General features: G+C 38.9%; 1 protein-coding gene across 2 annotated transcripts in view; it reads right to left on the bottom strand.

The window, feature by feature from the left end:
- Nucleotides 1-16,273, bottom strand: part of DNAJC6 (DnaJ heat shock protein family (Hsp40) member C6) — a 72,765-nt gene that overhangs the window by 32,654 nt on the left and 23,838 nt on the right. For both annotated transcript variants that reach the window (XM_063427881.1, XM_063427882.1), the window contains exons 2-3: nt 576-726; nt 77-126 (exon numbers count right to left, since the gene is read on the bottom strand). In XM_063427881.1, coding sequence (XP_063283951.1) covers nt 77-126; nt 576-726 — 201 coding nt within the window. The remainder of the gene's footprint in view (nt 1-76; nt 127-575; nt 727-16,273) is intronic.

Below are 16,273 nucleotides of genomic sequence, written 5' to 3'. Positions count from 1 at the left end.
CACCATTATGGAACTGAAAGCGATGAACAAGAAAATCAAATGAAATAAATCTTAATTAATGTATAAAGTCGCTTACCTATAATCCTTGAGGTAATATATGAAATGTCCAGCTCTCCTTTTGTATAACTACAAAAAAAAAGCCATCATAATTATTATACAAAATAAGTAATGTTTAGATTTTTAGTAAGTACTTTTTAAAAATCTTTCAATAAGTCAGGATTTCTTTACAGAAACTCTAATGACAATCACATGATAACCTAGCTCAGAAAGAAGTGCAATGCAAATAGTCCATTTTCATTTACCACTAGATAAGGTTTAGTCACTGCAGTGAGTTATGTTCGGTTATTTATGTAGCGTCAAATGTTGCAAGTCGTTTGTCAGGCATCCCAGTGGTTCCCAAACCCAGGCCTCTATGCACACCAACTGTCCAGGTTGTGTCCACATTGTAATAGAACTGTGAAATGCATGAATCCATGATGATTGGCGTGAGGACTGGATTGAGAACCGCTGAGATAGCCATAACATTCTGTTCAGTATCCCTAGTCTTTGGGAACTGGATCCAGCATTAGGTTTACCTGGCAACGGACTGCATGACTTTAGTAGACGTGTCCTTTAAGGTGTCCTTCAAGTTGTCCTTCAAGTTGCTGAAGAGACGGCCCGCTCCCCCTTTCACAATGTCTAACAGACCGCCACCATAGTTGGACTCCATGTCTGGAGAGGAGGCTCCTGGAACAAATAAAAGTGAACTCCGTTTTATATTAAACTCTTGAGGTCAAGTTCAACCAGTCATAATTGGAAAGATTATTGGAGAAAATTGTAAATTTGGAGGTATTAACTGGGTCCTAGTGTTCTGAATTCTACAATGGGCCATTGGATGCTATACGTGTGCACATGCCTTGGGCTCTTTTATAGTGACTTGGATGGGTTCTCTTGTAGTTTGCTGTGAGACATGGGTACTGCAGCCATGAACATAGAATGCTCCAAATAGTTCCATTCACTAAACGGATGCATTAAACAAGTAGTTTCATTCATGTATTTTATGAATAATACTACCTGTGATCTCTGAACTACATGTCGACGAACTGTATTTGGGCAGACATTTATGTGATAGTCACGGCACTCCTAACAATGGGAGGACCATAATTAGATGAGAAATCTCAAAAAGTTGCAACAACAAAAAATCCAAGAAAGAGTATCTGCTTGGTAATTCTTTTCATTTTTCTATCTGTATTTTTAGGTGTTAAAAAGGGAGAGTTATCTCCAACCTGAAATTGGAAAGACTGGGTTTCTATCCTTTATATATATAGCATTGCCGCTAACAAGTTTCAGTAAATCTCTCCAATTTATATCCAGATTTTACATAGATCCGACAAACATAAATGCTTGAAAAGGATCAGTCTTGTATCCTATAACGACAAAAGGTCTTGTTTTACATTATAAGGCTGAAAACATTGTTTGACGGAACTGCCTCCCACACATTTTCGTGTCCTGTATCACTGCTTTGTGTACTGATTAATGGTCTATGTTCTAACAGTATAAAAAATCAAATAAAATAAAGAATTGAAGGAATGTTCCTTCTGATTGCGTCTATTCATATAAGCTATTTTTTTTACTTGGTATATACATTACATATTTTATTTCTGATTCATGTAACAAGATAGATGGAATCTGTCTGTTACAAAACATTATTACACTAAAAGGGATGTGAGTATTTACAAGTTATATTAAAAAGAAAAGTGTCTGCTAGTTGTTCTATCGCAGTGTAACGTATATTGGACTATTAAATATTCATGGTTCGAACCCTAGTTCCCAGCTGTAGATGAGATTGATAAATTAACTTGTATAGTGTGTTGTTTTACCAGCCTACTTGTTAGGTAGATATGTTATCGTACAAACAAAATTCAACTCATTTCTCAAAATAAATTAAAAGTATCCTAGCATTGTAATAAAAAAAAATCTTCAAATAGCTGACCTGTGCTGTGGTTAAAGAGATGTCCGTAAAGGTTGGGTTAAGGAAGACGTAGGGAAAATTACTGCTAGGAAAGGTCAGTGCCTATATTGACAGACTGACTAATATGTATAAAATTAAAAAGCAGGAGGGGTATAAAGTGGCACAAAGTGTCAACATGTACGAAGGTAAATATCTCTACATCTCCTTATACATAGATACACTAAATGTGCTTTAAGCTTATTAATTTAAAGTGATTAAGGCAAAAATTGCTCAAATAGATAGAAGCTGAAGAGATATCTGGATTTAGGGCAGGATCAGAGTTTTACAGCCTGTAAAAGGCCTAAAGGGCCTGGCTGCGCCCTAGGGTCTACATGAGACCTTGTAGGGATATGTGGTCCAGTTGAGGAGATATAGGTATCTCTTCTAAACAGACAGCATTGTGGACCTCACATACATGTGAGCGTGTTTGTGCGTGCACCTGGCAGTATGTATGTATTTGCGTATCTGTGTGTTGTGGCATTGTGTTTAGGAATGTGTGCATGGTGTGGCATTGTGTGTTTGTGTGTGTACGTAAGTATGTGTGTCTGGCAGTCAGTATCTGTGTGTGTGTGTGTGTGTGTGTGTGTCTGTCTGTCTGGTAGTGTGTATCAGTATATTTCTGTGTCTTTGAGTGTTTATCTCTGAGTCATTCCTTTAGTGTGCCTGTAAATGCAAAGAGCGTTTTGAACAAAATAAACAAAGATCTTTGTCAAGTTCGGGTCAATGCGTTGCTTTTTGCATTATGATCCAATAAAACTACTTTGCTTGTGTACACTGTGAGTGCCTGAAGCCTCTGTTTGGATATATCTGATACAAAGGATTTGCTTGTCCTGCTTCAGTTAAAGCACCCTGTGGTTTCTGGAAATTGAGTGTGTAATATTATTTTGTATTTTTGTTGTAGCATATTTTCACAATGCAATGTTTGTGGACCCAGCACATACTTGAAAACGAGAGAAATCTCAATGTATTCTTCCTGGTATAAATATAACATTGGTATCCATATGTTATGTTTTAAGGAGCTCCCCTTCCTGGCTCTTTGGATGATCAAGTCTTGAATTATATCTCTTTGTTACTCCCGGTATGTTGTAAAGAGTACTCGGTATTCTAATCTGTTTCTCATCAATATACAAGTCATTAGAAAAAGAACATAACTAGCGGACTAGAACAGACAGGTCTGCCATATGGCCTTGTCTAGAAACACATCACTCCTGAATGGTGTGCCTTCCCTTCTGTGTTAATCCAGTTTAATACTATTAAGTATCAGGAGTTTGTTTTTTTAGAAAAACCCAAATAAATATACATGTATAAAAATAGAAGTGTCCTTTCTACACAGTATGAAATGGAATTAATAAAAGCGTAATCAATATTAAAATTCAGGTGCATTCTAGACAAATACATGGGTCAATACGTACAGACAATTTATTATACAGAAAAATATCTGTGTTAGGATAACTGACACTACCCACCCCTTTTATTTGGGTATTCGGGCTTAACCCAAGCAAATGAATAATCATAAATTCAATTCACTCCTTCCCAAAAGGGAATAAAAAAGACCAACTCCTTTAGTGTAACAAAAATAGAATGAACTATGTGCAGAAAGACTCTATTGAGATGACGTTAAAAAAGTATTCAAGTGTTTTGTGCAATTTACAAACTTCAGCCCGCCCTCCCTATTAACTTCTAGAGGTAAATATTCCACAATCATAACAATCACAATACAGCATGATATCGTTACCTCTTGAGAGATCAGCAAATTGAAAGTCCATTACAGAATACGTTTTCATAGGTGCTGTTATTGTGGCGAAACCAACCTCGCCACTGGGCCCTGGAGAAGCCTGTTTGCTAGCCTCCTACCTGCTGACTATGGCCCTGGGTTATTTGGGGCATATTGTACTTTATATTGCTGCTGCTGGCCCTTTTAAAAGCATCGGTGGACATATTGGGACTTTTGGGACTACTGTCCCTTTAAGACTGTGGAGCATATTACAGTAATACTGCCTTTAGTCCTTTAATATCATGTATGCATTTATGTGTTCAGTTAACCTGGGTTATATGTATGCAGCATTCATCTGATTGTTCGGTAGAATCACTCCATTCAGTATATTGAGTGAAACTACCGAACAACCAGACAACCCAGGAATAAGTGTGCCTCCAATTACCGTTTGCAACAATGTTGCAAACAGGTAATTGACAATCAGTGTAATGTCTTCTTTGTCCTCTGGGTGGCCGCCATTCGGGAAACGAACACGTGGCGGCGGCCATCTTAAACTCCCGAACAGCGGTGTTTTGCCGTCGAGTGTCTGGAACTAAAATCGGACACTCGACTAGGCAAACACCGCTGAGACCTCCATACTTCCAGAAATTCGTATAGAAACTACCGAATGGCCCGCCGTTCGGTAGAAAGAACCCCACAAACAAGGGAATTCATTCAAACCCTCTCCAGGCTCTATAACACAGGCAATTCGCCTGTTTTCATTCCCTTGTCTGTGACCGACCGCAGGGCCAAAATGCATGGAACTGTTTTCGGATACTTTACCCATGCAGTCGGTCAAATCTTTGGAACCCCATATCTCCCGAACCGTTTATCCGAATGAACTGATTTTTGGATATGTTGTCCCCCTGAATAAGGGCTATCCAGCGATGCTGGATTTAAAGGTGTACCCCCTGTTTTTGGGGTACATCCAGAACTTGGCTAAAAATGTGTACCGTATAATTGGGTTTACTGTTATCTGAGGGGAGGGGATGTGTGGGTTGAACCATGTATGTGATTGGTCATTTTGTGCCTCCCCCTGGGTGTGGCCTGTAAGTGTACAAGTGTAATAAAAGCCAGGCTGGATGAGCCAGTCCAGAGTTCCTGTTTTACCCTCAAAGTGAAGTGTCGTCTCATTATTGGGGGAAGGATTTATTGCATGCTGTTCCAGTTGACTGCTAGGAGTGTAAGCCTATTCGTATGGTTCCTATTCAACGGTCTACAGCATTCAGAGGCTTGAGAGGATTCATATGCTTCTCGGATTCGGTGATTGTGGTGTCTGCCAGAGTGTTTGGAGTCCTCAGGAAGCGCTAGGAGCATCCTTTAACGGAGGTACCCAGTCGGGGTGCCAGGTGATCCGTTACAGTTATAATTGTACCTGCCTGGATACAGTTGCTAATTGTGGACACAAGGAAAGCATTACTACAGAACAAGGACAACCAGATGCTGACCATGCAAGTCATTGCCAAAGTTTGCCAACCAGGCAGCAAGCTTGCAAATGTAACAAATGTAACGAATTCCCATATGTATTGACTTACTAACCTTTCTAAATATGGTTAGAATAACTAGTTGTATATTCGTATTAACAGCTTGTTGTTTCAAGGCGAAATGTGATTGCAACTTTGGAGTGAAAAGGGGAATTTTTCTCCCTGTTTGTGACATAGTTGATGCACTCAACCAGTTTGTTTGTTTTTTGCCTACATTTGGATCATTAATCATTTATACATGTTTCATCATTTTTGTCAATCCATTGAACATTCACCATATATTGATCTGCAGTTTGCGCTAATTGTTGAATATCCATTATACTTGATATATTAATGTTTACATTTTAGAATGTTAATATTTATTTATATTTTGTATAAATCTGGCCTGTGCTAGGAATATACATTTAATTTAAAATCTTTAGTAATTAACAAGCAAGCATCATAAACAAACACTTATTATTAGTTATTACAAGCTATTTGCACCGCCCCAATCAGGAACTTACGGAGTAAACCCCTAGGGAAAAAAATTCAACAGATAAAACCACTTGGCCACTAACCTGTCCATACAAAAAACACATACTATACTGAACCCACAGGTGGGCAATATGCAAAATAATCAGTAACATCTCCCATTTAGACTATTAAATATCATGTCCCAGATGCAGGCCGGGGACTTAGCAGATCCAATAACTTACCAAGACATGACATACAGCAATTCGATTCACATCTTGACAATGTCCAATATATGGACAGAACACATTGATGTCACAGAGGTGCACCCACTGCTGAGCCAGAGAGCAGAGGATTTATTTATATATCACATTTATATTTAGTGTCTTACTTTGAGTTAGTCATTTTTACTATTCAGTAGCTGTTAATTTTAGAATATCATACGGGGTTTATAATGTTATAGGGTAAGGTTATTATTAATGCAAAAGCCTGCAACTTATTTTGTGAATGTATATATCTCTGTTGTAAATCATTCTTTAGGCGTCTCATGGGTTCTGTGAGCATGTAAGGAGCGAATGGAGTGAACATGGTGAAAGGCTGATCTTGAGTCTTTTTTCAATCTAAGTAGTAAAGCTATGAAACCCGTCGTCTCTGGTCCGTAAACTTATGGATCAGAGGGTAGGGTGAGAGGTCAGGGTGGTGGTTCCAGTTCCACCTGAATGCGGGCTTGAACCCTAGTATATACATAAAAATAACAGAGAGAAATGTAGATTGGTTAGCTCCCCCTTAAAAAGAAGAAAAGGAGAGCTCGCCAATCAGCCTGGTATTTAGAAAAGAACACTGATTGATACAAAAAGATATCAATAGGTATATCAAAAGATACCACACATCTCTACAGGAAAAGCATATACTGGAAACACTCGATACAAATGTATCCTAACATAGACAGTGAAACACTGTAACTTTATTAGACAGACTGTAGAGAGGATACAAATTTTTTCAATCTATGTAAGTAGGTAAATATGTACCAATATCCCAAATCCAGTGGGACAGTCCTGACTTAAAACTCATAGATTATATTCTGACGTCAGCATAAAACACAGCACAAGCTCGTCATCATTAGCATAATTATTATTATAAATTATTGCCGTACATTTTTGCCAGTGAGAAAGATTCCATAGCACTCTGTGCACGCGCAGCCCTGATTGGCTGATTGCTCTCACATGTGAGAAAGATTCCATAGCACTCTGTGCACGCGCAGCCCTGATTGGCTGATTGCTCTCACATGTGAGAAAGATTCCATAGCACTCTGTGCACGCGCAGCCCTGATTGGCTGATTGCTCTCACATGTGAGAAAGATTCCACAGCACTCTGTGCATGCGCAGCCCTGATTGGCTGATTGCTCTCACATGTGAGAAAGATTCCACAGCACTCTGTGCATGCGCAGCCCTGATTGGCTGATTGCTCTCACATGTGAGAAAGATTCTGCAGCACTCTGACCATGTGCAGACCTGATTGGTTGACTGGCTAGTGGTTTGTCAGCTCAATGAGCATGTATTTGTGGCTCACACGTCTAGTCTTTATGGTCCTGGCTCCACCAGTAACTGCACTTAAATGTGTTGAGTAACTATCAGACCTCCTTTTACCGCCAGCCCTCCCGTCTGACTTTCATACCTTCCAATATTGAATTATTTGCTTACATGCTCTCCCATGCAACTTTCTTTACTATTTATAGGATATGCCAGGCTATTAAGGCACCTAATAGCCTGGCATAATAGCCAGGCCTGGCATCTAATTTTAATTACTGTGGCCTCCATGATTCCGGAAGGATGCATATATGATACATTGGAAAGAATATTTGAGCACGCATTCAGTTATACAGCACCTTAGAAGAAAATGAGTTTTAATAGCTCATGGTGACACTTATAATATATCAGTGAAGTCATATCCCCTCCTCCTCCCACCCCCCCCCCCCCCCCCCCCAAAAAAAAGCCACGCTGTTTCCATTGAGATGTATGCAAATTTCTTTAAACCATCTACTAGCAACTGTGGAAAATACTGTAAAAATAAATCTGTCCAATACAGGTCCTATTTCCAGGGAAAGCTGGCTGGGTTCCCAGACTCACTATCACAATAATTCATATAAAAAGGAAGCCAGTTTAGATAACCTTGTGTCTGCAAGTAAGAGTCAGCATTTCTGTGCATTCTATGAGCTCATTCATGATTTGAATACAACTGTATTTCTTCCTACCTAGTGCTACGGCCCAGGAGCCAGTGATTTCTAGATAAAGCTGGACCCTAGCAAAGCCTCCTCGGAAGTGTCAGCAATTTATGAGCCATAAAAAGATAAATGCCGAACTATAGCTTATGGTACATGTTGCTGCTAAGTCATTGGCAGAGGAATTCGGTTGTGTCTGCAATATATATCAAACAAGACCCAGCACACTCACTCACTATACACAAACTTCAAAGTATACACTATATGATCATACATTGCATATGCCTGCCACAATGTCAAAGTACCCCATTCTTGGCAGGTCCTACTCTAGCAATCTAATGCCTGCTCTTATGAGATTAATCCACTTACTTGGGAAGTCCTTTGTGCTCTTTTCAGGGCAATGTTAAATAGGGCCCTGGAATGAGGCACCTGTGACGGGGAAAGGTGCAAACCTAGGAGTTGGCCAGGACTCCCAAATATATCAAATATAACCAAGATTGTTGCACAAACCTGAACATGCATACATTATAGAGTTCTGCTGTGGCCAATTAATACAACATACAAGATCCAGCACACTCACTCACTAAACAATTCCAAAGCTCACAGAATCTAATAGTTATTTTTAAAACACCTAGCTTGGGCAAATAAATATATATATTATGATGGGACTGCGTGGTACATAGTGAGTGACAGAAATTGCCCTCTTTCCCAAGTGTCACTGTATCAGCAAATGGGCAGTGAGTACATCCTACCATGGACACTGATAGTATCAATGCTCGAGATGGTGGGAAGATCTGATTTTAGTTTTAGCTGACAAATGGGCTGAGTGAGCAGGAAGATGCAGTGGGGGGATTCAAAAAGATTTTCAAGAAGGTTTGCTGGAAAAGCCTGTGCCTATCTTACTTATTATTATTATTTTTATTATTATTTATATAGCGCCAATAAATTCTGCAGCTCTTACTGCAAGAGTTATTCACTAACCTGGACACGCAGGGACACAAATTTGCAATTTTTGACTGAAATCTGTATTTTTCTTTTCAATTCACCACAGATCTCTGGGAGAAGCCTTGATTGGGCCTCAGCTCAGCTAAAGTGACATTAGATGGGGGTGTGCCAAGCATTTAATTTAATTTAATTTAATAACGCTATTTAAACATTTTTGTATTGGGGAATAATGTGAAAAATGGTTGGAGAAATCCTTTCATCAATTTGTTAAACATTTGAATAATGGAAACATTAGGTACAAACTTGCTAAAAATAAATAAAGAGAAAAAAATAGTGAGAGGGGAAAAAAAAGAACAAGCGTTTGCAGAAATACAATGCAAGTAACCCAGGACTAATGTCACAAAGCTGCACTAGAGAGATCTTTCAGGACAAATTAAACAAGCAAACATCACCAAGCACAACGCCAGAGGCAAATGACACTAAGCAAATTATCCAAGAAATTCCACAAACCATGACAGGTTCATGGCAAGACATCGGACCCATCTCCTTATACACCTCAAGCTAATATTTTGTAACAGTTACAGCACTAGATAAATTGTCACGAAATTTAAAAATGCATACAATACATTCTATAATATATATATAGGTATATACACACACACGTATATTGAGAAAAAAATCAAATAAAGCCATGTACGTTTTTGGTTAGTGAAAGAGAAATAGATATTGGTTCAGTAACCAATGAATATATGGATTTTCGAACAAGAACAGACAAGTTCTCCAAAGCTTCTGTTCTGGATATTTTCCCATTGGTTTATGTTGTCCTAAATATTTGCAATTTTATTTTCAGCTCTCAAGAAATTAACTACAGAGCAGACGTTTACCATTGTATGCTCACGTTATCTAGTGCTCTCTGAATACAATGGTTGATGCTTTTTAGAATGCATTCTTTGTTACATTTCACAGTGCATTCCATACACACACACACACACACAAACCCATAATGTTTTATAATTCAGTTTATGCACAGTATAAATGATTGTAAAATTAAAATTTATAGTAAAATATTATTTAGATCAACCAGAATTTGAAATTTTACAGAGCTGTAACTTTTCAATTTCTTTTTTTTTATAAATTAAGTTGTTAAATTTAACCTCTTGCAGACTGCAATTACATTTATATATGGCTGCATTGGTATAAACAATGGGAGTTATTGATAAAGAACAATTCTGGAACAAAGTGCTAATAGTGGGTCCAATAAAGTTTCTGCTCCAGGTTTTCATGGTGACTGCACCACTTGGGATATAGTATACGATCTAACTGGTGATTCATCAGTAAAGAGAAGAATATTTGCTAAATTCTAAAAGTTGAGTAATCTCCATGGAAAATAATGGTATCATCAGACATTTGTGTCACTGGTTTCCATCGTGATTGCTGCACTTTAATATTAGTAACAATGTAATAAATCTCCCAGCACTTTGTCTCTAATTCACTCATCTTACGCCCCAAACTTAAAGGAACACTATAGTCCCCTAAATTACTTTAGCTAAATAAAGCAGTTTTAGTGTATAGATCATTCCCCTGCAATTTCACTGCTCAATTCACTGTCATTTAGGAGTTAAATCACTTTGTTTCTGTTTATGCAGCCCTAGCCACACCTCCCCTGGCTATGATTGACAGAGCCTGCATGAAAAAAAAAACTGGTTTCACTTTCAAACAGATGTAATTTACCTTATATAATTGTATCTCAATCTCTAAATTGAACTTTAATCACATACAGGAGGCTCTTGCAGGGTCTAGCAAGCTATTAACATAGCAGGGGATAAGAAAATCTTAATTAAACAGAACTTGCAATAAAGAAAGCCTAAATAGGGCTCTCTTTACAGGAAGTGTTTATGGAAGGCTGTGCAAGTCACATGCAGGGAGGTGTGACTAGGGTTCATAAACAAAGGGATTTAACTCCTAAATGGCAGAGGATTGAGCAGTGAGGCTGCAGGGGCATGTTCTATACACCAAAACTGCTTCATTAAGCTAAAGTTGTTCAGGTGACTATAGTGTCCCTTTAATGGCATAATATATAAATTATCAGCATACTAAAACCATAAAAAAAAAAGATTCAGCTCCTGTTCAGAGCAGAGGTAATGTTGTGTCTAAACACACAGAACTAGGAAAGTAAGCTACATTTAACAAAAGGTAATTTTTTGATGAAATATTCCAAGAATTATATAAAAGCAGGACAATAATTACAGTCAAGCAGTCTTGCCTTGTCCCTTTAATTCATACATTTATAAAGGCTGTAAGAGAGAGGTTATGTTTCTATTAAGTAAAAAAACAATAACATATTTTATATTAATCTCTTATAATCAATTACCTGTATTTCCTGTACCGTACTAGCTTGAAATAATGACGAACATATAGAATTAGTCCAACATGCATGCGTTTCTTAATATTAGAACATTAATTAATATGGTCTTTGCATCTGACTCAAAACCAGATGTTTGAATTTATAACAAATATTAACCTTTTAACTGCAGCCCATCTTGTTATAAAACTAGACCACAGCAAATTGGAATTAAAGAGACACTATCATTTTCTAGAAGTTTTTATACTGCGCTTCCTTATCCCTATATGTAATAAATCTGCACTTGTGAGGTGTGAAAAATAAAATGAACTGTATAAATCTGCACTTTGTCATCCTGAACCTGGGCGCCACCATCTTGGCTCCTTGTCCATCATTGTTATAAACTCTGTCGTTTGTACCTGGCAGTCAGCATAGAGAGAGCATAGAGAGAAAAGGAAACATGATACAATCAGTGGAGGGGCGTCCATATGGGCAGCACCAGTTTAAAAAATTAAACATAAACTATGTAATTATTTTTTTCAATTGGATATTTAACTTTTGTTTGTAAATTAACTCGTTTACTATGTGTCTGTGTGATAAAAATGTGTTTTGTCCCTTTAAATATTAGTTACTTCAGTTCCCCTTGTTATTCCCCTAAGCTGTTGCTAGGTAGAGTAAAAAACAAAACAAAAAAAAACCTAATTAGAATGTTGGACGACGTCCCAAAAAATCTGATTGAACTCTATGGGAAGTTACTACTTTACTGTTACTGTCAGTGCCCTGATGTTCTTATAGGAGCTCATTAGTGCGCCAAATAGGCGGGACTAACATAACGCTAGCAGACAGGCCAGCCTACGAGCCTGCATACTGGGCTCTCATTGGCTGTTTGCACCAGGGGGTGGAGTTGTCAGAACTCCACTTGCAGTGGTGCAGTTGAATCAGCTCTGATTGGCTGTTTGCACCAGTGTGTGGAGTCAGAACCCCATTTCCATCAGTGCTCCCTCCTTCCCTCCCCTAGCAGAGCTCAAACTCCTTCTCCTCCCAGCTCCCCAGCAAAGCCCCAGGTCCCTTCCAGCTCTTTCACCCCAGGAACCCCCATCTCCAGCTCCTTCCCTACCAGCTACAAATCCTTCCCTCCCAGCTTCCCAGCACAACTCCTGCTTCTTTCCTCCAGCTCAGGACCTCAGCAAAGATCCGCAGAATTTTTGATAGAGAAATTCTATCTAGCATTTTATGTTCAAATAATTTTTAAAAGTAATCCTTTGACGACATCTAGTGGCTAAATTCTGTATTTCACTTGTAATTTGAATTATGCCTCAAAATGACCAACTTCTTTAAAGGATCACTATAGGGTCAGGAACACAAACATGTGTTCCTGACCCTATAGTATAAAAACCACTATCTAGCCCCCTTCGCTCCCTTTGCCTCCCTAAATATAGTAAAATCTTACTTGTATTCAAGTCTGCAGCTGCTGCCTCTGCCTGTGAACTTCTTCTGACCTCTGACATCATCAGAAGTGGTGGCCTGATCCAATCACAATGCTTCCCATAGGATTGGCTGAGACTGACAAGGAGGCAGATCAGGGACAGAGCCAGCATGATTCAAACACAGCCCTGGCCAATTAGCATCTCCTCATAGAGATGAATTGAATCAATGAGTCTCTATGAGGAAAGTTCAGTGTCTGCATGCAGATGGAGGAGACACTGAATGTTTGGATGCATTTTAGGCAGCCATGACCCAGGAAGGATCTCTAACAGCCATCTGAGGAGTGGCCAGTGAAGTTATCATTAGGATGTAATGTAAACACTGTATTTTCTCTGGATTCTACTCACCAGAACAAATGCAATAAACTGTAGTTATTCTGGTGACTATAGTGTCCCGTTAACTCATTAATAGGAAAATGTCTATATGGTTGATTTCCTATATATGGCATCATCCACACATTTTGGTGGTATGCCATACAGATATATTCCTATTTTGTATTAAAAACGTTTAGCAGCAGAGTCAAATCCACGTGTTCTGTCTGGTCCCCCACCAACTTGACATTTCACCAGATGCCACTGGAACCAATGTTGTTCTTTCTTTCATCATTTGCAATGTTTGCCCTGACCTTGCTTTGTCTGAACAGCTCCCAGTTCCCCTTTAAGGACTGGAAGTGAGCAGTATATAAACTTGGTTTACCCAAGCAACAGAACATATGCAGACTTCTATGAGAGGGCCTGTACACTAGCCTTCATTGCCATAACATTTGCGGGCTTCTAAAGTTTTAATAAATAAATAAATTATATATTTTCATGAACACAACTACTAACAAATGTGAAATTCTATATTCCATAAACTCTGCACAGCTCTCCGTTTTAAAACAATGGGGGATATGTATAAAAAGCGTTGTTGTCTACGGTACTAAAACGTGGTCAATGACAGCTGAAGCCAATGGAACCAGCAGACACATTCCTTTGGTGATCCCACCCCATTTTACATCATTTCAGAACATGACACTTTCTATACATAAACCCCAATGTTACCAGGATGAGAGGTCCTCATTATCTTCATTAAAAAAGGAATCAGTTATAGCTTGAAACTGTCCCTTGAAATGTCAGACTGAAATGGTGAAAACATTTTTTATCTGTGCGTGTGATTATTCATCTTTCTCTGTAGATTTTCGAATGTTCAATAAACTGAATCATGTTTCTCCCCCCCATCACCACCACCACCCACATGTCCATAAAACATCCTTTTGATGACATAAGTAACTGCCAAGATTCTACACCCTAACGATAGGTATAAATAAATAAATGTTTCATAACAAGGAGGCGCACGAAGACAAAACATCCTTTCTTGTGTGAAAATGCAAATTTATAACAGCACAAAGTCCTATTCTTTTCAAGGTCATTTAACAGATGCAGCGATACAGGAGACATCGCTGTTTACATGGAATTTGGAAAAACAGAAAGCAAGAATTTGTATACTATATGTAAGTTATAGGGGCAATAAGCATGTTTGAGAATACATCATAGTAAAAAGGCGTGAAGGGTTTCATGAATTCTTCAGTGAATAACAGTTACATTTAAGGGGTTATGAAAAGGAGAGTGGTTAAAACATTTTAAGCCCATCCTCCATCTAAGGCTGCCGGTGAAAATCTCAGAGCCTTGTATAAGTTTTTGGGTGAAATAAAAAAATTCAGACAGCTGCAAGAGGGCTATGTTTTTTCTGTTTCCTATCTCTGGTCTCTCTCTCTAGACGGTCTGCATTAGTAGACTGGGTGAATCTGGATATAACATCATATCTATGTGCCCTCTGCCTGTACTAGAGAAGGAAACAGATGATTGAGCGTCAAAAGATTTCTTCAGTCTACTCTAGACCAGCGTTTCACAATTGGTGTTCCGCAGAACCCTAGGGTTCAGCAAGAACAAAATTGGGGTTCCGCTGCGATTTCCTTATCGGGTGACCAATGCAGTTAGGGCCATCCGATCGGTATTGCTGAACAGGGGCCCGGTCACGCGCCGCAGCCGTTTAACAGTTCGACTGGCCCCTGTAGTGTGGGATGCTGGGAGGAACCGACAGCGTGTCAGTTCTTCCCAGGCACACAGAGAGCCATCCTCTCACCGGGAGAGAAGGCAGGAGAATGGAGAGAGCAGTAGCCAGCCCCAGCACCCAACAGCACTTTAGCCCCAGCAGCCAGCAGCACTTCAAGCAAGTCACCCTCCTGCAGATAAAAAGTAACCTTATAGGAGGGTGACTGCAAATATAAACATTATAGTGTGTGTGTGTGTGTGTGTGTGTGTAACTGTGTGTCAGTGTGTATGTATCTGTGTGCCAGGTTGTGAGCCTGAGTGTGTCTCTGTGTGTCAATGTGTATATCTGTGTGTCAGTGTATCTGTCAGTTTGTGCATCTTAGTGTGTATGTATGTGTCAGTGTGTGTACCTGTCAGTGTGTATGTGCCAGGGTGTGTATATCTGTGTGTCTGAGTGTTAATGTGTGTAACCTGCAAAATGCCGTATAACGCAAGGCTAACAAGGCTGAGGCAGAATACGATTTTGATTCATTTAAGAAAATTATTTAATTGTTTATTTAATATTTAATGAATTAAACAATTCTGCAAGGAAATAAAGATGTTACCACTGTAACAAAGTGTTTAATTACTAGCACTTCCTAGCACTCATGAACACACACACTGACTCATAAGTCACCAGAGATGGAATTTTTCCAAGCCAAGCCATGTTCAATCGGTGTAAACATTTCTAAGCAGATCTACATTGCTATCTGTTAATTTTACCAGCTAACCACATTATAATTTCCTTGTAACAGGATGCTACTAAAGGGACTCTGTCATGAATTACATGCAGAGTCTATTTTAATCTACTAATTATTTAATCTCAACATTGTGCTATCCAAAAGGGCAGAAAATGTATAGGTCCTCAGCTGTAGCAAAGATGTATACTATTTATCTAATAATCCATTGTAATGCCAACCAACAATATGCACATGTATCACTGCACACCTACACCTTACCTGACATGCTTTCTGACTTGAAAGCAAAGTATTCTGGGACAGAACATGGAGGATGCAAGGTTATGCAGGAATTATATCAGCCAATAGCAGCATTGCACCCACTTTATAAGACCTGTACACACACAGCCAAGTGTTCTGTTGTGGTTTCAATCACACAAGACTGCATTTATATGCTATTGTGTTTCTGACTCTGGCTCATTACTGAATTCTGTATTACTCCTACGCTTGGCTCCCTTACTCAGATTGTTGCTTTTCTGTAATCCTGACCTTGAGTTATCCTGAATTTGCTTCACCTGCCTTCAGGTGTGTTTAGCCTTTTCATAGGTATCTGCATTAAGCCTGGCTACCTCTAAGGACCGGTAATACGCTCTGTCCTTTCTTCCAACATTACTGTCTCAGGTTTTGCGTTTTTATTATATCTGCTAATATCTACATTTACTTCCCACCCAGTAAATATAATGCACAGGTGACATAACAGATTAGCAGGATACTATGCCATTTTCCATTTAGTAAAGAATGCTATTCTCCCGTTACCCTGACATCATAATAAACTTCATAATCCTCTATAATTAGCACAGG

This window comes from Pelobates fuscus, chromosome 7, assembly GCF_036172605.1.
Source record: "Pelobates fuscus isolate aPelFus1 chromosome 7, aPelFus1.pri, whole genome shotgun sequence".
Classification (NCBI taxonomy): Eukaryota; Metazoa; Chordata; class Amphibia; order Anura; family Pelobatidae; genus Pelobates; species Pelobates fuscus.
The sequence above is the reverse complement of the archived record's forward strand: the minus strand, read 5'-3'. Positions and strand labels throughout refer to the sequence as shown.